At 47.4% G+C, this 23,405-nt stretch overlaps 1 protein-coding gene across 1 annotated transcript in view; it reads left to right on the top strand.

Moving 5' to 3' along the window:
• Window positions 1–23,405, top strand: part of SLCO3A1 (solute carrier organic anion transporter family member 3A1) — a 143,979-nt gene that overhangs the window by 116,883 nt on the left and 3,691 nt on the right. The window contains exons 4-9 of the mRNA XM_074600563.1: window positions 1,907–2,170; window positions 10,313–10,477; window positions 12,429–12,627; window positions 13,341–13,479; window positions 17,871–18,046; window positions 21,128–21,192. Of these exons, the coding sequence (XP_074456664.1) occupies window positions 1,907–2,170; window positions 10,313–10,477; window positions 12,429–12,627; window positions 13,341–13,479; window positions 17,871–18,046; window positions 21,128–21,192 (1,008 nt within the window). The remainder of the gene's footprint in view (window positions 1–1,906; window positions 2,171–10,312; window positions 10,478–12,428; window positions 12,628–13,340; window positions 13,480–17,870; window positions 18,047–21,127; window positions 21,193–23,405) is intronic.

Genomic DNA, 23,405 nt, shown 5'->3' with positions numbered 1-23,405 from the left:
AAAGGCTCGCTTGGTCCTGTAGGCAGAGGAGCTTGTTTGAACCCTGTTACGTATTTGACCATTAAGTATAAATCACTCCGAAATATGAATGTGCAGAAGAAGATACTCCTCACCACAGGGTATTGAAAGTTTGAAAATGGGTTTAAAAACAATTGGACGAGTTTATAGAAGAAGACACGAAGAAGACACCAAATCTAGCTTAGACAGCCCCTGAGCCACAAATAGCCAGAATTAAAAGGAATAATGTCAGGAACGTGGTGACTTTATTCTTGTGTACTTTCTGGACATCTGCAACTGGTTACCACCAGAGGCAAGATGCTGGCCTAGCTAAAAAAAGTTAATTTGATTGCGATCTGGCCATTTTTAATATAAGGCATGACTCTGTATTTACATCTCAAAAAGCCCCAGACAAATACGGAGCCACGGAGGAGAACGGTGGAGCGTTATGGCTGAGAAGCCTGCTGTGGCACAGCAGGTCACAGGGAGAGTATAGTGCTTTCCAGCTGCAGGTCCAGCTGGCTTTGGCCGTGGTCCATCACTGTCTTGCGAAGCCTGGGGCACACGTGGCCTCTGCCTATTTTTGTATGGGAAAGAGTTTCCCCGCAGCTCGAGATGGCATGAATAGACGGAGCTCCAGATGGTGAGCCCCATCCTGCTCCCTGTTTTGGGCAGGAGGTGCAGAGTGCCAGGGCATGGTGCTGCACCACCCTCCATACAGGACCTATTTTAGGAAGGGGATATGAGGAAGCTCTTGGTTTACACGGCTCTTCACGTGGCTGTGTTCCCAAGAGCCTGAAAAAAAATGCACTTGAGACAGGAGGAAATAACAGCAGAAGAATCCAATCCCTCCGAAACGCTGTTTTTCAAACTTTATATATATTTGAGAACTACGTGTTATTTTGCCTAAGGAGAAAAGAGTTTCCTTCCGTCTCTGCTTGAGAGACAACTTGATTGCCTCACTTGAGACAGATTTTTCAGAGTGGCGGTAACCAGACAGGCGTCATGAATGGAGGAGCTTGTTATTCCAGCCACACGGACCCAGGTCTCCCCCAAGAGTCAGCTCCAGCACTGGGCACCCTTCGCCGGCTCGTGTGAGGCAGCTGTTTGGAACACAGTTTCTTCTCTCCAGTTGCTTATTTTTATTCCCCTCAACTGACTCCAGAGCCTTCTTTTTCCTTATCTCGGCTGAGTGATGGCCTACAGGATACTCTTGCCTTTTACTTTGCTTTTCTTTATTTTCTGATGATTTCTTCACCTTTCTGAGCCCATTTGATGCAGCGAGTGGGTTTCTTTTCCAATATTTAGGGCTGTTTCACCCTCCACACAGTCACAGTTGCCCATAAAGCCCGAATGCCCATCTCTCCTTTGCTGAAAAGGGTTGTGAATTCAAAGCAGGGAGAGCACGGACCTCCTGAAAAAAAAAAAGGGTAAACCAGGATGGAGATGCAATGTCCTTGTCTGTGCTGTTTCTTCTCCATGCGCGTCTTTGTGCTAGTAGGTATGTCAGCTGTGTGTGCACATTTGGCACACTTGCGACAGTGATGTCCAAAACCCTCGTATCATCACGTGGGCCACGGGCTGGTACATGGCAGCTTCCTAGAGCTGGGAAGGCCAAAGACACTGGAGAGAAGGATTACAGGGTCTTGCAGAAGCAACATGTACCATCTACATAGACAAGGTGACGGGTTGCTTGTCCTAAGGACCTCTTGGGTGTGGAGGTCGTTGTGCACCGGTGGCTCACACGATATGGGTGTGGGGTGCACTGTGGTCTCCACCTTGTACCTGGGAGCCCCTCACCAGCCGACACAGCCCCCAACAACCATCTTACAGCCTACAGGGTCATTAACTCTGTTGTCTTCCCCTCCCTGTGGCTGAACCACTGACGTGTGTGTGTGTGTCCTTGCAGGTAAGCTGGACATCACCCCAGATGACCCTCGGTGGATTGGCGCGTGGTGGGGAGGCTTCCTGCTGTGTGGTGCCTTACTCTTCTTCTCGTCCCTGCCGATGTTCGGGTTCCCGCAGTCCTTGCCCCCGCGGCCGGAGCACGCCGGGGAGAGCGAGCAGGCCATGCTTCCTGAGAGGGACTACGAGAGACCCAAGCCGAGCAACGGGGTCCTGCGGCACGCGCTGGACGGGGAGAGCAGCACGACCTGCTTCCAGCAGCTGCGAGGTGACACACTGGCTCTTGTCACGTTTTCTGTGCGAGTCAGCAATAGGTTAACAGCTGGTTGGACTTATAATTGGTCTCTGATTTGGGCTATCTGCCTCTACCCCCAAAAAAATCCCCAAAACCCCTCAGTATCCTGAAATTTCAGTCCCTAGCTTCTAATTACCTCTGGCATTGTCCTCATTTTCAAGAGAGACTTTGTTCCACTTGAAAGGTTTGGGTTTTTTTTAAACTACAAAGCTTCAGGAATGCACGATAGTCCTGTAGAGTTGATAAAAAAAAAAGGAAGGGGAACACAGTTGCCAAAGCAATTTGTGAACTTCTCTCCAGTCTACTGTCCTCCTCCTCTCTGCCTTCTGAAACGGAGAGCGAGCCAGCAAGGGTGGTTAAAAGAAATTGGGAGCTCCCAGCATCTGAGCTGCAGCTTAGTGCAATCGTCCCAGTGATGCTGGGAGACACTGCCGCTTTTAAACTGGGATGGGGAAGAGGTAGATTCCAGCCCAGAAGAGCAGCGAAGTGGCAGGGCAGAATGTGGCTTGTAGCAAATCAGACTAGAAAAACCCCACGTTGTGTGATGGAAATGGACCTGGCTCTAATTAAGGTCAGTTAAGGATCCGGCATTTTGTGGGAGAGTGTGGGCAGAAATCCTTTCCGTAGGCTGCACTAGAAAATCCTTCATCTGAGATGGTGGTTTCGTAGCACTGGTGGTTGCTTCCCACTCTCTGTCACTGTGGCAGAGCGGGTTTCATTGCTGCCTAATGCATTTTGATAAATGAGGACAAAATCACTTACTCCCTGTTCAGTCACGTTAATTGGGAATTGAATGAGGTGCGGGTGGGAAGAAAAAAGAGCCTTCGAGGGAAAAAAGTGTTTTCTTAAATATAAAAATGCCTTGAGTAGTTGATGTGGATGTTCATTAAGGGGAGGTCAAAGATGTGAAATTTTGACTTGATGAGAAAATTCAAAAGAAAGGTAAAAGGATGAAATGTTTGAAAACTTGTCAGTAAAATTAATTTCTTCATCCTCGTTGCAAGGATTTTCTCAGGTTTGAGGAATAGGCTTTTCCCATGGTATAATTCTGTGGCTTTTGTCATGGACTCATCAGAGCGTCTGCTTCTGGCCACTGAGTTTTCCACTGGCACTGGAAATGTTTGCAGGTTTTCATATAGAAAAATGAAAGACTGTGGCATATCCCTGCTGTGTGGAGAGGCAGCAGTTCTGCCCGAGGACGGTGCGGAGCAAGCTGAGCTTCTAACACTCAAGGAGGCCATGGAGGGGGTGTTCCTAGAGCATCTATTGCTCATTGAAATAGAGAAATTAAACTGCCACACCCATATGCTTCAAAGTAGAGATTACATCAGGAGGCACCAGAGCCTTCCACCTTAGCCTTCGCCTTGCAGGTAACCCCATTGCAGATCAGTCAGTGTGCCAGAGGTTGAAGATGGACTTTGAAATACAATTTACATCACATCAAATAAGACAGGGAATGACCTTTTTAGTTATGCCTTTGAGGCTGTCACAGACGACACGGTGTTGGTAGCTGACATCTCCTTTGAAGTCCCTTGCCGCTATTGTCACAGTCGGAACGTGGTCAAGAGTCGTTGTTTGCTCAGGTGCCTGCCTGGAGGAGATTTTTGGACACGTACCACAAGGGAAGGCAAATGTGCCTCACGAGCAGTGTTCAAGGCGGTGGGTTCATCTTGCTGTGTATATACATCATTTTGCCAGCAGCTGAAAAATATATTTGTGTTCCTATGTGGGCAGGACCTTGTATCCTTAATCTATTCGTTGATTGTAGGAAGTTTCCTTTGGAGAAAGTTTGACTGTTTAGCCTTTTGCCTAGGATAAAAAGGACTGGTTGAAAATATTTTTGTGCCTACGCTCTGGGCTTTAGGGTTTGCATATTTGTGAAGCTGAACATGAAGGATGTACCGGTATGTGGTGTTGGGGGTAGAAATGATCATCAGGGTTTGTGTGCCCATAACTTTGACTCCTTTTTAGCAAGTGTTGTCTCTGCAGTTTGCTCCTGCGCAGGCGTGTGCCCGGGAGCACATGGACATAAGTCCGTGTCTGCGTGGAGGTATGGGATTGTCCATCTCTTGCGCACAGTGTAGGGAGGAAGGGTTGTTTCTCTGGATCGATCATGGAAACACGCAGTGTATCAACAGTGCATCCTCAGAGGCTGAACTGAGCCTCCTTGGCTATTGAAGGGGTTTGATTATTTTTTTATTTTATTTTATTTTTTTCAAGCCTGTTGCAAGTGAGAGGACATGGCAGGGGAGGAAGCAGGGTGGTGTCAGTTAGAGACACGCTCCCAGCTGGGTCACGGCTGTCAGCTGGTGACATGGCATGGCTGGCACGGGGGAGGATGCTCGAGACGCTACAAGATCTGCTGAAAGACAGTGAGATGCAGGGCTGGGTGAGATCTCTTGGCTTTCTCTAGCCTTAGCATGCAGAAGAGCTAGGACTAATATAAAAGCAACCTGCTCAAAGTGTCGAAAGGTCTTTTACGTCTCTATCGAGGTCTAAAGAGGAGGGAGGGCACAGCTTTTGGGAAGCCATGGCATCTCTTCCAGTGGGAAATTTCATGCCAGGAAAAGAAGCATTCTTAGGAGGTGCATTGAACTTGGAGCGAAAACCGTGCCTTTGAAGGGCACGAGGTGAAGAGGCAATCAAAGCAGCAGAGGCGGCAGGTGGCTTCCACAGCAGCTCTGCACAGGGGCATGGTGGCTCAGGCCAGAAAGCTTTGGGACGGTGCTGGGAGGTGCTTATTGTTGCTAAACTGGCATATGAATGCTGCACCGCTTTACCTGATTAGTATTTGTTACGCAAAGCAAATCCATTTGGGAGCGCAGGGAAGCGAAGGATTAATAGCGGGGAGAGGATGGATAAATGCTGCCATTGCTCTCTGCTCTCGGCTGGCAGCCTGACAGGGTTGTTCCAGCCCCGCGCAATCCGTATGGTCTGTGAAAGCCCCTCGGTCAAGTCCTCGCTTGTCCTGGGGGCACGGCTGTGCTTTCCTACCTCCGGTCTGCCTTGGGGACCTCTCTGCTATTTGGGGCTGGGGACGATGCTCGGCTGTGTCGGGGCACTGTGCCCTCTGCTCCTGTCTGGCCGGCATCTGCCCTCTGGCTCGGTGTTAACACGCTGCCTCTAACCCACCACCTGCTCTAGGACGTGCTTGGAAATATTTTGTTAAAATAATTTTTGGTTTTCGTACAGAAATGTCATTTCTACTGAATTGAGCGGTCAGTTCTGATGAAATTTGGTTTCAAAATGCTTCCTTGGCTTTATCTTTAACACCCCTGAAACATTCTGCTCTAAATGCATTTTGTTTTGCAATGATTTAAACCAGAAATTCATTACATTCTGCCTGTCTAGTGAGAGAGATTAAAAACCTAAAAGGATTGAAATTGATATGGAATCCTTCAGGTTTGGAGAGAGAAGCTCATTCACAAGGAATTAAAAGAAAACTCACTGTGGAATTAAATGAATTTCAAAAGTGCAAATTCCCTAGATTTGGAAACATTTTGGTTTCTGTCCAGCTTCATTTCCAAGAGCGTAGGAGAGCTGGGATGTACAGCTGACAGCTGTCTTGTCTTCTGTTCCGTTCTTCCTGCTCTCTGTACCAATCTGGTGAATACCTAGAGAGGGAGCTGCTCTGAATCCTGGATTTTTCTCCCCAAAAGTGCTCTCTGGGAGCAGACATGTAGTGCTGGGCCAGAAGCTCCCAGCTCTGCAGGGCACTCCCAGGCCATGGAGAGCCTGTAGTCCTCGGTGGAAGCTCATAGGATTGAGCGGGATTAATGGCTAACATGAGTAGTTTTAAACTCATGACTCTAACGAGTGATAGTCACAACCTCTTGGAGAGGGCCCCACCTGTACCTTTGTTCATGGCCAGAGCAGTAAGTCTTTGGCCCAGATCTAAGATGGGTACCAAGACCTTAATGCCTTTTTGGATTTGGGTCTTGGCTCCCTACCAACATCTAAAAGGCTTGCTGAGAAATCCTTATCTTAGGTAAGGGGATGGCGGGCAGTCATAAAAGGCCCCATGTCAGGTCCTGTCAGTCTCCTAATTTCCTTTGGCTTGGATTTCTTGAGGGTGAAGGCTTTGTTGGCAGGTTCTTCTTGGCTGTTTCAAAGCCAGCGTCCGTGTTATCAGAAGCTTTGATTAATTCAGAAAGGCCTTCAGCCTGTGCACTTCAGGGCAGAAGCTGAGCAGCAGCTGAGGTCAGGCAGAGCGTGTCTGTCTCCGAAAAGATACTGTGCCTTGCCATCACCTCCATGACACGGGTGAGGGAGGTTTATGTCCCCCTCAGAAGTCGAGCAAAGGTGGTTGCTGGAGGCAAGATGATAAACTAGAAGGACCTGCTTTCCATGCATGAGAACATTACTGTTGCTTCAAGCTTGTATCTGTCAAGAAGACTTTTTCACATAGGTGTCATCCTTTTCCATCATATCCTTTGTGATACTGATTTTGCCAAAGCCACGTGGACTGTGGCGTATTAAACTCACCTGAGATATCTTCAGCACCTCTTGCCTTACTCCATCTTATCTTTTATAGGATCTGCTTCTTTCCAGGATGTATTTTCTTCTTCCTGCCTGCACTATTTTCTTCATCCCCTATTCCTCAAGCCAGGTGGAGATTTTGCCTTTTGTTTTCTATTCAGATCTGAGGCTTGCTGCCTACGTTGCTATTAGAAAGTAGTATTTTGGCTCGACGCTACGTTTCACCTTTCCCTCACCGTACTGTCCTAGGTGGACTGGGCTGTAAACCTCCCTCTAATTTATTACTTTGCTTTCTGTGTTCCTCATCTTTACTGCAAATTGAAAACATGTCTCTGTAGGGTGCTCCAACTGGAAAAAGGGGCCTTGGTGATTGTAATGTTCCAAACAATTCATTTCAAGCACCAACGTGATGATTATAGTTTGTCGTTTCTGGAGAGTAGTTAAACCTCATGTAATGAGGTTGCCAATTATCCCTGGTACTCCCCGATGTTTAGTGACAAATCAAAGCTACTTGGTGTACATAAGTGTGTTTGCTTGTCAAGCCCATGGTCTGTCACCCACAGCTGGCCCCACAGCAGGAGATAGGTTGGGGTGTTTGATGCTTTGGCACGGGTGTTACTTGGGGTGTTGAAAGGTGGTAAGCCGAGGGATTGGCAGGGGTTTTGGAGAGCTTTGGGACATCCTCCTGGGCCCCTTCCAACCTATGGATGATGCTATGACCAATGCTGCATGTGGATGGTCTGAAGAGTTGAGTTTTAAGTACTTCAGCAGTGAAAAGAGGCTGAGGTTTCTTGTTCTTCTCAGTGTATCTTGCCATGGCAATGAGAATCGCTTTTCTGCCATCGTTTCTGTAGTGTATTGGGTGCTTTGGGATAAGGATGTTAAATGAGCTGGTCCTCCTGAGTGTGGTGGGAGGGTGAGTCTTTCTGTGCCGTGTCTGATACAGCTCGTGGGTTCTCCAAGTAGATTTTTGGGACTCTTTTGAATGTGAAAGACCTTTGCCTTTTCCTATTTGACAAATGGGCTTCAACCTCAGATTCATAGCTCCAAAGTGCTGCTACAAAGCATTCAGCTAACCTCTGGGCCAAAAAGGTGCAGGGTAGCATTTATGTGACTCTTGCTGGGATTGGCTCCAGTGAAGAAGCACCGTTCTTAGCTGTTAGGTTCTCCAGGGCTTTACTGTCCCCCATCAGACATTTTCCATTCCCCCTTCATACCCAGCACCATATGCCAGGGAGCTGAAAGCACGTCACTCTAGTCTATTGAGAGACTTTTAAACTTCACTGCTGACTTTTAATCTTGTTCCCAGAGGTATTTCACCCCAAGAAGTGAGACAGATAAGGCAGCAGCAGGTGTCAAATGATTCATCTTAACGGGTACCAGTAGCAAGATGAAAGGATGTTCGTTTCTATGGGGAGCCTGCTGTCATTTCCCTTAGAAAATGAAAGGGAACAAGCTGAGAAGATGGTGGAGGCTCCCAGGCGTTGCCTGTGTTGCCTCTGCACTCTGCACTGGGCTTTGTGTTATAACCTCCAGCTGGTACAGAGCCCTGTTGCAGTAGAAAGTGGTCAAATATGCAGTGGAGGACAGGATCCATCCCAGAAATCTCACACCCAGATGCACAGGGAGGAGAAGCAATGATGAAGTGATGGGACTTGGAGCCCAATGCTGCCAGGGAAAGCAGTCACGAGGGCCTCCTCTCTTGGGTGAGGTGGTGCAATTACTCTTCAAAATTTTTGCTGTCCATCCCCAAATACGAAGGACGGATTTTGACGTCGGTAATGCATGATGGTTGGATACCAGCCTTGCCAACTTCAGAAATAAATGTCCATGATCTTTAACTCCCTCCTGCAGAAGACAGGCTGTCATTATTTGGTGGATGAAGTTAGAGGTAGACCTTTGTGTCTTTGCATTTGAATTGGCACAAAGCTACATCTCGAGGAATTCATTAATCTCGAACAAACTGAACTCCAGAGGCACAACAGGCATTAATACCTTAAATATGGCTTTTCAAGCTCAGCGCTGCCAAGTCCACCTTTGCATTTTCCCTCTTTTTCCTGGCAAGAAGGGGAAATTCTGTAGGTGGCCACCAAAGAACTGAAGGAGGCAGCAGGTGGCTTCTGAGATCTATCCACGTCTGAATCCCCCCATCCCCGTTCCTCCCTCGCAGTATTTTTTTTCTCTTCATTTTTTTTCCCCCTGTTCTACTAAAAAATGCTATGCCTCCTGCACCTTCATTATCCAGCAAATCCTCAGGAAGCAAAAATTTTATTCAGCATGAAGAAACATTTGTGATATAAAGAGACCAGAAACTGTGGAGTGGCCCCTTCCAAAAAGGTTAGATCAAACCTAATTATAAGACACACCCCTCCCCAAAGAAAGAACCAAAGGGACCCAAGCAGAATGTGACAAAGAGCTGTGCATTCTACTTGCTGAGGCCATTGCAATTAGATTTTGCACCAAAAAAAGCCCTAAGGAGAAACAGAAGCCAACACCAGAGAAATCTGTCACCTGCCAGGCCCTGGTACACCATAGGGGATGTGGGGGATGGATTATCAAAATGCAAATAGGGGTCCATTGAGGCTTCACTACACTTCAGTGAGGTAATTTTCAAACTTAATGATTTTCACATTTAATTCAGGGAGAAATTAGTCATCAGGTATCGAGACAAAGCAAGGCTCTCTTCTGTACTGGGATGCTCTCCTCTTCAAGCTGTGTTATCTCGGCAATAATTAAAATGTTCGCTGAAGTAGAAAATGTGCTATCTGATTCATTAGCCAGATTTCCCTTTGTAAGGTAACTCTTGTTTGCTTATCAGAAATAGAGACGGGCTTGAAGAAGAGGCCTCCGGACACTAATAATTCGGGAAGGAGGAGCCAAGGGATCATGAAACTAAAGCAAGTGTGTGCTCAGCATGTCCTCTTCCACCTTTGCAGCCACCAAAGCTGGTAGGGTCTGAATGGAAGGCGTCACTTGGCTGGTGAAGCTCTGGGTTACGGGAACACATAGGTTAACATGCCCGTCCCAGGCATGAGGTCCCTTATGCCCATGGGTGGCCGTGGCCCCAGGCTAAGCAGGAGAATTTCAGATTGTACCCAGATGTACTGCAAGAAGGTGTCCCTCAGCAAGTGAGACAGTGTTACGTGGGAATAAGAAAATGAAGGACATCTGGATGGCAGGAGAAGGAAAGGCCAAGTGTGAGCTGGGTTAGCTTGTGTCTGAAAGCTTGCAAGAATTTGTGCAGAGCTGAGTAAAGCACTCATGACGCCCATCGGCTGGCTCAGCATTGTTCATGGGGAGCAGGTAGGGAAAGGAGAAGGAAAAGGAAAATGCGAGGTTTTGATTGTCTTTCCTATGGGGCAAACAAAAGCAATACTGGCAAACGCACATCCTTTAAGATTTCAAAATCATCTGTAAGATGTAAACATACTTTTTGTGCCCTCCTGGTAACTGAATCTTTAGATGACACTGTTCTGGTATTTCACACTTTGCCACATTTCAACCAGCTTGTCTGTGCAGAACAGAAAATTACTCCTGGTTTGAAGTGAGTTTGTCCTGCAGGAGAGCAGCAAGGTACCTCCAGCGCCTCGAGTAGAGCCGACACAAAAACACGTCTCCCTTTTTCCTCTCTTCTAGTGATCCCCAAGGTAACTAAGCACTTGCTCTCCAATCCCGTCTTCACCTGTATCATCCTGGCGGCCTGCATGGAGATCGCGGTCGTGGCTGGCTTCGCCGCCTTCCTGGGAAAGTACCTGGAGCAGCAGTTCAACCTCACCACCTCATCTGCCAACCAGCTCCTGGGTGAGTAACCACAGGGGCCACCAAATCTCCGGCGTCCAAGGGCATTTAAAAGTGTTCAGCATGGCTGGTAAGCACAACCAGTCACACAGGTTAGGCTGCCCAAAAAGTGACTTGGCCAACATCTAGAAATGTGTCCGTGAGTGGGAGGGCTGGGGTCCAGCTGTACCTTGGCTGCAGGCCTCCGGCATCCGTCCTCCTTGAGTCCACTCTTCACTGCAGCCTGCTGCAATCACTTCTGCAGCCAAGCCTGTTGTGTGACAAGTGGTGTGATACAGCCAGGGTATGAAAGTCTGTGATGGTCCTGAAGTACAGCAGAAATCCCAACCAAACTGGGCCATTTGGTTGCCCAAGAGTGCAGTTGCTCACCGAGCGACGGGGCTGCCCATCACACTGCTTGTCTCCTGGCTCAGGTATCCCAGAGTTATCCAGCCCATCTCCCTTTGGGTTAGGAAGTCCAGTTTCTCCTGCTAGTCCCTCCTTTCTCCTTGGACTGGAAATGACAGGATTGCAATCAGCAGTTCAAATACCCGAGCTAGTGCAGCTTGGTTGTCTTTCAAATGCCCCTTCTTTCTGACCGTGCTATGCTGCTGCGGTTTCCCATATATATATATATTTCGCAATGTTCATTCATTCCCTGTCAGGACACTGATGCACAGGCAGGATCGTCATTTATTTTTCTCACCCATTCCCAAGCAGGCCCAGCAATTTGTTTGACAGCCGTTCTCTCGGCAGCACCCAATTAAGGCATCTGAAGTTGATCTTGTATGATCTGCAACCACAGCTCGCCAGATGGGCAGCTGGCAGTGATCTGTCATAAACTGGGACATCATGAAATGGGTGGATCTTAATATCAAAATAAGGAGCTTGCAAGCTGCTCTCCTGACAGTTATTTATTTTCCCATTGAATTCATTGACACGTTCTGGTTTTGGCCTGGTTTTCCAAAAGAAACAATCCCCTGCAGGCAGTCTTGCCTCCCCCAGTGACACAGGAACTCACTGGTGAATTTTAATAGGATTTAAGAGAAGGACAGAGGTCTCAAAGATCATAGAATGGTTTGGATTGGAAGGGGCTTTAAAGATCATCTAGTTCCAACCCCCCTGCCCTGGGCAGGGACACCTCCCACCAGACCAGGCTGCTCAAAGCCCCATCCAGCCTGGCCTTGAACCCCTCCAGGGATGGGGCATTGACAACTTCCCTGGGCAACCTGTTCCAGTGCCTCACCACCCTCACAGTAAAGAATTTCTTCCTGATATCTAATCTAAATCTCCCCTTTTTCAGTTTAAAACCATTACCCCTCGTCCTATCACTACACTCCATGATAGAGTCCCTCTCCATCTCTCCTGTAGGCCCCCTTTAGGTACTGGAAGGCTGCTATAAGGTCTCCCTGGAGTCTTTTCTTCACATAAAACTGAACCCAGACAAGCTTAGTGTGATAATGCCGTTCTGTGCCTGGAAAGTGAGTCACTTCTGGCAGTGATTTTGCATCTCAGTTTTGGAACTTTCTTTAAGGGAGACTTCATGTTTTCAAATGCGACTATTGCCTAATCTCTGAAGATCAGACTGCTGTGAAGTATACCAAAGAGGGTTCATTCGAAGCCTCTAGACATCTCAGAAAATTCTTGACTTAATTTGTCTGCCAGCTGTTGCAAGAAGCATTAGAGGTACTGCTGCTTGGGTTAGAGTGGGCCGGTCTCAGCAATTTTGCCATCTCGTTCCAATATGGATGAGAACTGGAAGAAGATCCCGGTTCCTCTGTGCAAGGTAGCATACCCATTTGCATCCGTTGCACACTTTTGGGGCAACCTCAGCTTGGTGTTACTCCAACGGTTGGTCATTAGAAGGTTTCCCCATGCTAATGCACAGATCTCTCTGCTGGAAAGTAAAAGCTGTAATAGTGTGGTTCACTGAGCCTCGCTCACTCTTCTTGCTAACTGGTTTTTCCTCTTGCAGGGATGACAGCAATCCCATGCGCGTGTCTGGGCATATTCCTGGGCGGCCTCTTGGTGAAGAAGCTCAGCTTGTCTGCTCTGGGAGCCATCAGGATGGCCATGCTGGTGAACCTGGTGTCCACAGCTTGCTACGTGTCTTTCCTGTTCCTGGGATGCGACACGGGACCTGTGGCAGGGGTTACTGTTCCCTATGGAAACAAGTGAGTCCCCAGAGAGTTTCAGGGTCTCACGCAGCCTTACCAACAATGGAGTTTTACTAAAATCGGTCAAACTGAATTGAAAGGTGCCAGACCCGATTCTGCACCCGTGGCCTCCTACGTAGCATTGGGTCCTCTGCACCGTCTGGTTTCTCCTGGCAGCAAAGGACGAGCGCTGCCTTGTACATTTATTTAAGTGCCTGAGGGGAATTTGTAGAACCAGGTTTGGAATGCCTGGAAATTCAGATAGGGTGAGGGGAGAGTATGTGTGGCTCCAGGCCCATTTTGATGGGAGAAATGAGGCGTGCGATGCCAGTAGCATTCATGGGACTTGAAGAGAGTTGCTCTGTATTTTCTTTTCTGGTGCTCCTCAGTGTGCAGTGGTGACTCTTTTGAAGATGACGCCTCTCAGCTCCTCACTGCAGCTGTTCTAGGAAAAAACAGCTCGATCTCCCCTGGCAAGTCTTTGGATTTCCTTGGGGAAACAAGGCAGCCCAAGCCTCGCAGAGGGATGGTGGCCCATGGCATTTCTGTCCCCAAGGAGAGGCTCTAGCCTGGATTTCTTCAAGCTGGGACCCAGATAGCCTGCCCACTGCTTTTTGTGATTTGGTTGCCTTATCTAACACCCGCCAAAGCCATCTTTATGTGGCACCGATTGGAAAAGCTGGCTGCTATCATTACGCTGACGGCTGATATCGTTTCTCTTTCTCTTACAGCTCAACTCCAACCTCATCTCTGGACCCATATTCCCCCTGCAATAACAACTGTGAATGCCAAACTGATTCCTTCACTCCAGTCTGTGGGGCAGACGGGGTCACATACTTATCTGCCTGCTTTGCTGGCTGCAGCAGCACGGTGAGTGGGCTTTCCCCGGGACCTCTCGCCTGTAGGAACGATTCTGTGAGCGCGAGTGAGTGAGGTTAGTGTGTAGCCGGCAGAGTAGCTCCTTTAAAGCCAGCAGTGCTTACACCCCCAAAAGCTAACTTCATACCTTAGATGGGGCTGAGCTGCCGTCGTTTTACTCTGCTGCATAAATGCCCACTGACTCCAGCAGCAGTCTGAGAGGGTCACCCACAGAGCGGAATGGGATTTCCCATCCTTGTCTTTCTCCTCAGCACGGAAGCAAGGAACACAAGAGGAGATCTGTATGGTTGTCCACTGGCAGAACCCAGATCCTCCACAGGGGCTCGCTAGCCCAGGCTGTGGGACCAACTTTTCTTTTCTCCTGCAGCTCCTCATCTCCACACTTCTTCACCTGCCCATGTTTGCCCTGCCCAGTCCTTGTACTTGTTTTTCCTCTTGCATTTTTCCTGAATCTCATTCGTAGTCACATATGACCAGATCCTGGTTTTATTCACTGTCGTTTAAGCTTTCCTTCCACTCCTCTTGCTTCTCTCTCTTTCCTTGCTTTGCACTGAGGCAGCAGCAAGAGCAGTTGTAAAGGGAGGAGAGACTCCATCCAAAGACATTCTGCATTCTTCTGTTCTCCACATCTAAGAGTTTATTTCCTTTAGAAAACTCCCTAAGACCAAACCGTCTCTGTGTAAAGAAGATGTGGGGAATTTTTAACAATATCTTTAAAGCCTGCTTTTCCATTTTTGCTGCTGAAATGCTAATGTCTTCTGGGTTACGCTGAAAACGAGTGCCTGCCGCTCCCGTGGCTGGGAACTGGTGGGGTTCCTGCGGTCCTTGCACCCTACCCGAGGCCGTGCCAGGCATGGTGACCGCTGCCACACTGCCTTTGTGGAGCCTGTGGGAGGTCAGCCTGGTCGCAGTGACCGTTCATGGCTGCAGGGACATCAGTGCTCACCATACGCAATTATCCCTCCACGGCTTCATCCATCCTTTTGAGGAGACGTCAAACCACCCTTCCTGCCCTACGGAGACAAACCGCCTGCAAGTGCCAGTGAGCTGAGGTGCAAGCTCGCTGCTAGCAAGCGCAGCCTCCCAGCCCAGATGACCTGGGAGCTCGTCCTGGTTAAACCTCTTCTCTCCTCAATTCCCGCTCCAGCCTCGGAGATGCAGGCATCCCTTTGAAATACCACAGTTTCAAGACACTCTCAGCAGCTCCACAAGGGACTCCACAAGTGTGTGGTGCATGCAAAGGTGTTACCTCCTGCCTTCTTCCTCCTCCTCCTCCCAGCAAGAGCCAAGTCAACAGCTGGGGAAGCACACGATCGTTTTAACAAGAAGCCAGCTTGTATAGGGCGTGCAGAACAGTGTCTCGCCAGTTCACCCAGCCCTTAGCAGGAACACAGCCAGTGCGGTCCTGGCTGGGGTACGAGAGCAACCTCCTCCTTGTGTGGTTCAGGGCAAAACTCTCTGGAAGGAGCACGGTAATGAAAATTCAGCTCTTCCCCTTCAGTCTGCAGCTGCCTGACCTCGTGCTCTGCAAGAGCAAACTGCTGAGCAAAAACCTCGCGCTCTCTCGCCCTCTCTCTTACTCATTCTTCCTTAGTCTTCCTTTTCGTCATGGGCTTCTTTTCATTGTCTTGTTTTGTGGGTTTTTTGCAGTAGTGTTTTGAACACAAATTAGTGAAGCAATAGCATCCTCTGGAAGGGGCATTATCAAGAATTATGGACCAGTTTGGCCATGCAATGGCCCTGAGGCAAAGCCAAATTGCCAAACCAGGTTTCAAACCCATAATCCAGGTAATGACCTATCTAGAGGGTATTGTGAATGTTATATGCTTGTGATGAGCCAAGGGTTGCTTTTTACTGGGACATAAAATTCTCTGAATGCTTTATTTAACTTTACTGCATTGGGTGTTTCTGACTGCCTCTCTCAGCTTTTCCTCGGTGAACAATTTCTAAATGCAATGTGTACCTCAGTTCTTTCTTTTTCATTTCTTCTCTCACTGAGCTGGTTGCAAAGCTGCATCTCTCAAAAAAAGCCGTCGGAGTATCGGCGCTGATAGGCAGAGCTCTGGCGTCCTTGAGAATTTCTCTTTCAAGCCATTCCTGAGAGTGACCCTTGCGTACAAAGCCTTTGACTGCGCATCTTGTTTGTTTGATGCCAGTGCTTCTCTCACCCTTTTGGCTGGAGACACATGAATTCCAGGCTGGTGTTTCCATGCCGGCATCTCACAGCTTTGCACTGAAGCACCAGCCTGTCCCTTCCCTGGCAGAGCCAGCGTTTAAAAAAGGCGAGTAATTAAAAACATGATAATTTGCATAGATAATTACCCCAAACTCAGGGTGCTGTTAAAGGTGCAAACTCTGCATCTGTGCAGCTTCACAGGCACGCAGAAAATCTGGGTGTGCGAGGTGCTGGGCAGTGGAAGGCTGTGTTAATGTGCGGTTGCATGAGGTGGGGTTGCAGACAAGGGAATCTATAGCAATTTAGCATGGGTAGCAAAATTTGCCTCTCCACAGGACAAAGGTAAAACTCCATCTTTGATGTCTCCTTGTTTGATGTCTGTGAGTTGTATCGTGTGTCAGTAATAAAAGATCAAAGATCTCCCAGGTGAGGACGAGGTGCAGCGCTAAGCAAGCAGATGTAGTTGGTACAAACCGCTCACGCTGCTTTGGGCTAGCACCTTGGTGCAAAATGCTCGAAAAAGCAGATTGAGGGACGAATTTTCAGGCGATGGAGGTGGGGACCTGCCTCGTGGTTTGTAAAAAAATCACACCGATGGGAGGAGAAGCTGCCCCACCATTGCCAGAAACAGGTTCTTTCTCTCCATTGGTGGGAGCCCATGGGAAATAAGCAGCCAGTTCTGCATGTTTGCCGTGGTGGGAATTTTGTCGCAGGATATTTCAGTGCAGGTATGTACTTTCTTGGACTTAGATGGGTTTTAATTCTTGGATGGGCTGTGTCCAGGCTGGTTGCTGGCAATGCACTGCAGTAAGAGCCAGGAACTACAAATTCCCGCTGTCTGTGCAAACACCACTGCGGCGGTGCTAATTGTCACCATCTCGAAGCCTTCAGGTGGCAGCTTCTAACTCACAGCGCAGGAATTTGTTATGTTAATTATTGCTTGCCAGCCAGAAAGGCACCTGCACGTCTACTCCAGCTCTCCTGGAGTTCTGCACTGCGGTCTCTCTTGCCCTCTGTGCACTTACTTGGAAGAAAATCATTTGACTCCTATGCAGAAGAAAGAGATTGGTGTCAGAAAGGCTGGAGTAGTATCCCCACAGATCCTTATCTTTGGAGGCAGTGAACCAGAAACTGTGCTTTTGTATGGTCCTAAGGGGACCCCAGCAGAAAAGCAAAGGAATTTCTGCTCGAACGTGGTAGAGGGGAAGGGGAGGAGAATTAGCTGTTTTTCAATATGTTTTATTTTATGGCGTTACTCCTCTTACAGACATGTGACCTGCAAACCCAGCGGGCTGATGAAGACAAGCCATGAATCATTTATGATCGTTTCGTTCTGTATTCGTTAAGGGATTTCTTGGTAGTATTGTGTGCCTTAATTGCACTTACATCCCCCACTCAGAAATTCAGGAGGGCGAGTTGGAAAATAAGAAAAAAAAAAAATAAATTGCTAAATCTGTGACTGGCAAACAAAGCTTCTTTTCACATCCTGCAGTTGCTGGAGAGATCAAAGAAAAATGTAGTCATTTCGCCCGCCTTCTGATCACATATTGATAAAGTTTATCTCGCCTGACTTCAGCTTTTAGCTCAACACAAATCCCTCTGAACCAGGTGTCATTTATTAGCCCCGTAGTGCACTTGCGTCCAGAGGGGTCTGTGCCGGCAGTTCAGCTGTGATGATAGTTCAGCTCTTCGTGAGCCACAGCGCCCATCGTGGGTGGCTCCTTCCCGGGATTCCGAGTGCTGGAAGCAGGCACCGAACCCGCATCCAACAACAGGGCTGCAGATTTGCCTGCTTTTAATGTACTTCAGTTTAATTGCAACAGCCAAGAGGACGGAGGTAAATAACAAAGTAATTAGAACCATAATTTGGGGATCTTCCTTGTCACAGGGACACAGATCGTTTCTTTATTCTCCTCTAAAGGGGTATAACTTGGTAATAATTTTGTCGCAGTGACATTTATGGGAGAGACTAGAAAGGAGCAGAAGAAAAGAAACAAGCCAAGGGATGGCTTTCCCTTGCCGGTAGCATGCATCAGAGCTGACGTGCTTCTGAAATCCTTTCCAAACCTCCCTCAAATAAGCACTTAGGAGATACTTAATTGACCATTAGAGGATTCAGAGTTGCTGTTGGCAAACCCTCATCACAGAGGGCAGGTGATGGGGACCACAGCTCTCGCTTCCCCTGAACCCCTGTGCTCCTCCACAGAACCTCAGTGGCTGTTCGTGCCTCACCTCGGTCCCTGCTGAAAATGCCACCGTCGTTCCTGGCAAATGCCCCAGCCCCGGCTGCGAAGAGGCCTTCTTGACATTCCTCTGCGTGATGTGCGTTTGCAGCATGATCGGGGCCATGGCGCAGACGCCGTCAGTCATCATACTCATCAGGTAGGACCGCTGCCGGGAGGATGCGATGAGCTCGCTGGGGGCTGCTGTTGGGGTGGGAACAGGGCTGGGGGGACCATGGGGTACCACTGGGGTCCCACACAGCTCCCGGCCTCTGCCTTTTTGGCTGCGTGTCCCCATATCAGTGACTTTGGCTTAAGCGGAGGTTCAGTGCATCAGAAAACCCTCCTTTGACTAAGCACTCCCTGGTGGAGACACCTTGAAAGAGCTGACCATATTTTCAAAAGATTTTGAACCTCCTCAGCAAACACGGAGCTACAGGCACAGGCTTTCTCGTACGGTACTGCCTTTACATGCCGGCAGGAGTGAAAGCCCAAGCAGTCCTGCCTGGATTTCAGCCCCGTTGTTTCAAGTGTTCATTAAATCATTTTCTCTCTAAGCCACAATTTCGCTTGGTAGCACCTGGTTTGTCCTTGGCATGGCCCAACCGAGTTCAGTGCCTACAGTACTGAGCTGCTCAAGAGAATTAGGGAATGCTCAAGTACAGCTTTGGTAAAATGGGAGTGAGGAGGGACTGCTCTTGCAAACAGAGAAGATCCCTGCTGGAATTAGCATGGGAAGGGAAATACAGATGTGCAATTACCAGTCCAGGTAGTAAGGACATTACAGTTGCATCAGAAAAGGGGCAGGGTTGCAGCCCCATGTTCTCAGCACATAATGGCTTAGTAAGATACCTCTAGAGGTGGTCTGGAGATCATAGAAACCATGGAAAAATTAAAGGCTGCGGCAAAGGGTAACTTTGGTCAATAACCCCCTGGCTAGAGTTTAACTTCTCTCACCCTGGACTAAGTCCAAGAACAGAAAGAACTTGAAAGTCTGAAGGACATCTCTGAGTTGAACCAATATGAACAGGTGGGCAAAAGTAGCTTATTCAAATAAGCTGATCTTGTGTTATTTCCAGACACATGGAACACTTCACCTTATGATATACGTATATATCTAAGCCCACATTTATCCAAAATTACTTATCTGTCCGGGCCGTCACTTACTGAGAATAATAACCAGAGGCATAAATAGCAGATCCATTCTGCTGCCTGGAAAATTCCAATAAAATTCAATCAATAAGGTCTGTTTTAGAAACACACTCTTGAGTGGATCTTGGACAGAACAGCTCTGTGAGGGCATGTCTCCCTGCAGGATACAAAATGAGATATTCCACCTACTGGTTCGTTTCTCTCTTTGCATCTACAGTAGCTAAAGGGAAATCAAATTTCTCATGATAAATATTGTGGCAAAAGTAATTTGAAGTTTGAAGAGTTCTTTGTTCAAGGGAGCTGCCAGCACCTGTAGGATCCTGAATGGAGACGTCTTGGTGTCGACATCAAATGAGATAAGCCAGTCGCCAGCCAGGAAGAAGAATACAAGGGAATAAGAAAAGTGAAAGGAATATTAAAAATACTCAGCTCACAGCTGTAGGAAATAAACAATTCACACATCCAAATTAGTAACTGCACTCCCCTCAAAATCACTGATAGCTACTAAAATGTAGAGGGAAGAGCGTTTCGCCATAGACTACCTCATGCTCTCTCGCAACTGCCATGTTGGCTTGCTAAAAGAAGGTTTTGGCGTATGAGTGTGTCTCTGGTATCCGTGGCAGTGACAAGTGGCATCAGCAGCTCCTGTGGTTAATTTAAAACTGAACTTCAATGTCTACAAATTAGATGTCTTGTCTAGGCAAGCCGTTTGTTCACTGCTGGAGTCAGTGAGAAAAGGAGATGTCTCCAGGTGGCAAATTTTACTTAGCCCTAAGGTGCGGGGATTGACTTTGGTCTTAAGTACAAAAATGTAGACAGAAGGACGCTACCACCGATTAAAAAGCCACTGTGAATATTTCACATGATAATCTATTTTCTTCCATAAAATAAACTGTAGTACTCCTTCTGTTTCCTTCATTTCCCACACAACTGTAGAATCCTATTTGAGCCAAGCCATTAACCCCTGGAACATTTTTCCAAGGGTAGATGCTTCCTGGCGTAAAGGCTTTATATTGAGCGGGGGGGTCTGCCTGAAAACTGCTGGAATTCATCCAGGGGTCGCAGGCTTCATGCAGGAGTCATGGTGTGGTGTTACGTGGCCCGTGTAATGTGTGAGATGGGGCAGGTGATCAGAGTGGTCTTCTCTTAACTTAAAACCTCGTGCTGTTTCCGGCTGTTTTATCAGTATTGTCTGATATGTATTTATACAGAGGACCACCGCTGCCAGCATGGATGCCACTAGCAGTGCTGCCCGCAGACCTCTCTCAGGAGCTCACGGAAGAGGCAGCTTAGGCCTTTAAAATTCCCCTCTGTGATGGATCTATTCATATGGGGATCACTGTCCTGCTTTCCCAGCCTTTATACACTGTGGGAAATCAAATGCTATTATAAGACTTAGGGCCAAATTAATGATTTCTGAAATTCCAAAGGCTTGGCTGAGCCTACCCCAAGAGGATGACTTTAGCCAGTAGCATCCTTGAGCTAAGCGAATGAGGGAGCCATGAATTATGTTTTAAAGCACCTTTGAAGGCTAACGCTAAGCGGGTTGTGTTTGTAGCAGTAGGCGGTGCAACCGTTGCCTTCCCAGCATACAAAAATTTGCGTGCTAAAATCACGCCCATGAAAACTGGGCTTCTTCAGCACTTCCTCACTGGAATGCCTGATTTAAGGGGCTGACTGAACCTTTTGGTCCGTCATCCGCCCTCCCCTCTCTTGTTCCCGGTAGTCTGGGAAGTCTCAGAACAAAAAGCTTTCTCTCCCTCCAATTTGCAACATCTGGAGCCTTGAAAGCACGATGGGGAGCTTGTAAATGATGATGTACTGGGATGGGAATTTCATTTTTCCCCATCCGACGACAAGATTAGCTGTTGTTATTAATGACTTAGCTAAATTCCTGAACCTATCACCGATGCAATTACTTTTGGGGCTGTAGGCAGTTCAGGCGAAGGGAGAAGAAAAACCCCATTAATGACTTTTTGAAGAGGTGGTGGTGGCATCGTGGCTGACAGCACAGAACGGCCACAGGGTGTGTTAATCAAAGCAGAACAACAAGAATCGATTTCACTCTCTCCCTCCCTCCTCCCTGCAGAACCGTGAGCCCCGAACTCAAGTCTTACGCTTTGGGGGTGCTTTTCCTGCTTCTCCGTTTGCTAGGTAGGTACAAAAATTGCATGTCCTGCTATCCCATCCTTTCCTCCCTCGCGGGAAACTGTATTTTTAACACACAAAAGTTGATTTCTACTCCATGCAGTGCTGTGTTTTTCCTAAGTGGGGTCTGAGCCCTCTCTATGAAGGATATCATGTCAAGACTCCTGAAGGCACTTTTCCTGCCATTTGAATTGTGCTAATGGAAGAAAATGCCGTGTTGCATGAGAAATGACTATTTCTGCCATGGTCCCACACAACCAGTTACTCTTCTATAGCTGTTATTAACATGTCAGCAGTTTGCGAAATTACTGCTCTATTGCCTATTGCTGAAGTAGAGGGATACGTATTTTCACCCTCCTTTGAGGGACAGGAGCTGCGTTCTGTGGTGTGTTTGTCCCTTCCTTTAGGTCTCTTGGAAAGGCAAACAGTAAAATGAGACAGGCTGAGTCCTTGTATCCTCCTGTGGGTTAATAGCCCATTAAAATGCATACGGCTGTGCCTCTGGACCAGTATGTGCTTCTCATGTATGAATTAAAAGGAAAACAGTAGGCTGTCGTTCACCTGCTTCTTGTTTCGGGGTGGAGGTTTTTTCCCCTTTTGAAGAGATGGCTCCTATTTTAAAACTCGTATACTTCAGCTCATTAATCTCAATGATTCAGGGAAAAATCCTCTGATCCATCATTATGTGGGTCCATCTTGTCCATGGGTTTTCAGTGTGTTGTGGGGGTGGAATTTACTTTTTTTTGGCAGGGTACAGGCAGTACCTTCCCTGCATCACACCCCCCCACCAGCCTCAGAGGAACGAGCTGCAGGGTCAAGTGCCATCTCTTAGGCTACAGCCAGACACTAGGAAGGATGAGGCCAAAAATCCAACTGTACCATACATTGCTGTGAATAAGTGACCTCATTTATTTACTCATTTTTTGTAAGAACTTGTTCCCCATTAGCTGAAAGGGAAATGGTGGTCCCAGATCAGTTTGCGATAAAGCTAATTAGATTTTCATCGCTTTTGGTGAAGTAGCTGCAGTCATACAGAAAGCTCCATCAAGTAATCTTATCCAGAGCACAGATCTCTCAAAGGGAAGCTTCTGGGTTGACTTGGGTCAGCTTTGCAAGTTGAAGCCTTGCAAAGACAGCGTTTTCTTTAGCTGTCGGTGCTGCTCCCGGGTTTTGGCCTGTCGTCAGCTCTCGCTGGCTGAATGCGGAGTGTCAGCAGGCAAGTGTACGAGGAGGATGGCTGTGGGCTGTTGTTTCCAAAGGAAAAAGTACTTAAGGGGGATATTTTCTCTCTTTTCTCTTTTCCTTTCAAGAGAGTGAAGCCTCCTGAGATAGTAACATCTTGCATTCCTCTAAAACCAGGCTCAGACATGTATGCTTAAGTTGAATAGATCTTTTTTTTTTTTCTTCCAACGAAGAAACCATAGCCATAGTAAGAATTTAAACTCAAGTCTTTATACTTTGCTCTATCGCTAAGGAATTCCCATGAAATAAGACAATACATCGTGAAGCATATCAGCAATGTAGCTAGAACCCACCGAAAATGAAGAGAAAGGTACTTTTCAATGTGAGCAAGGGTATCCAAATCTTGCCCTTAGCAACCTGAGGTTTGAGAATAGCTTTACTGATTTATTTTAAAAGCTTTTCAGTTCACCTTTAAGCTTTGACTTAAGAAGAGAGTGATAATAGCTGTTTCTTGAACCAAAGGAGAGTATTAAATACAGGAGATACGAGACCCGGAGGTGCAATCGTAGCTAATAGATTTCAGTAAGACAGAAGCAGCTTTTTTATACAGCTCTACAGTTTCTGCAATGCAATATATATATATATATAGCAGAAATTTTTGCATCGCTTTGCAGTGAGAGGTAAAACATGATTGAATCTCTTTAATATTCGCTGTAATAACATGAAACACAACTGAATTCACCCAGTGTCCTCCTGGATGTATTATCTTATTCCTGTGAGAGGGCAGCGTAACAGTGTCTTCATAAAAAAAAAAAAAAGCGTTACTGCAGTTTCTCAGAGAAGAGAGTAAAGCAATGGCATTGGAGCCAAAGGTTTGGAATGGAAGTTTCTGGAATGGCAAAAAGTTTTAGACTTACACGATCCCGGACACATCCTTTCTGGACATTTGTTCACCATGCATCCTAGCAAAGCTGCCACTTACCAGGGCACTTCCTTTTGTTTTTCCTACGAGTCCATGTTGTTTGCCTCTCTTCTTC

The sequence above is a fragment of the Larus michahellis genome, chromosome 9, assembly GCF_964199755.1.
Source record: "Larus michahellis chromosome 9, bLarMic1.1, whole genome shotgun sequence".
Classification (NCBI taxonomy): Eukaryota; Metazoa; Chordata; class Aves; order Charadriiformes; family Laridae; genus Larus; species Larus michahellis.
This window is presented reverse-complemented; position numbering and strand designations above follow the sequence as displayed.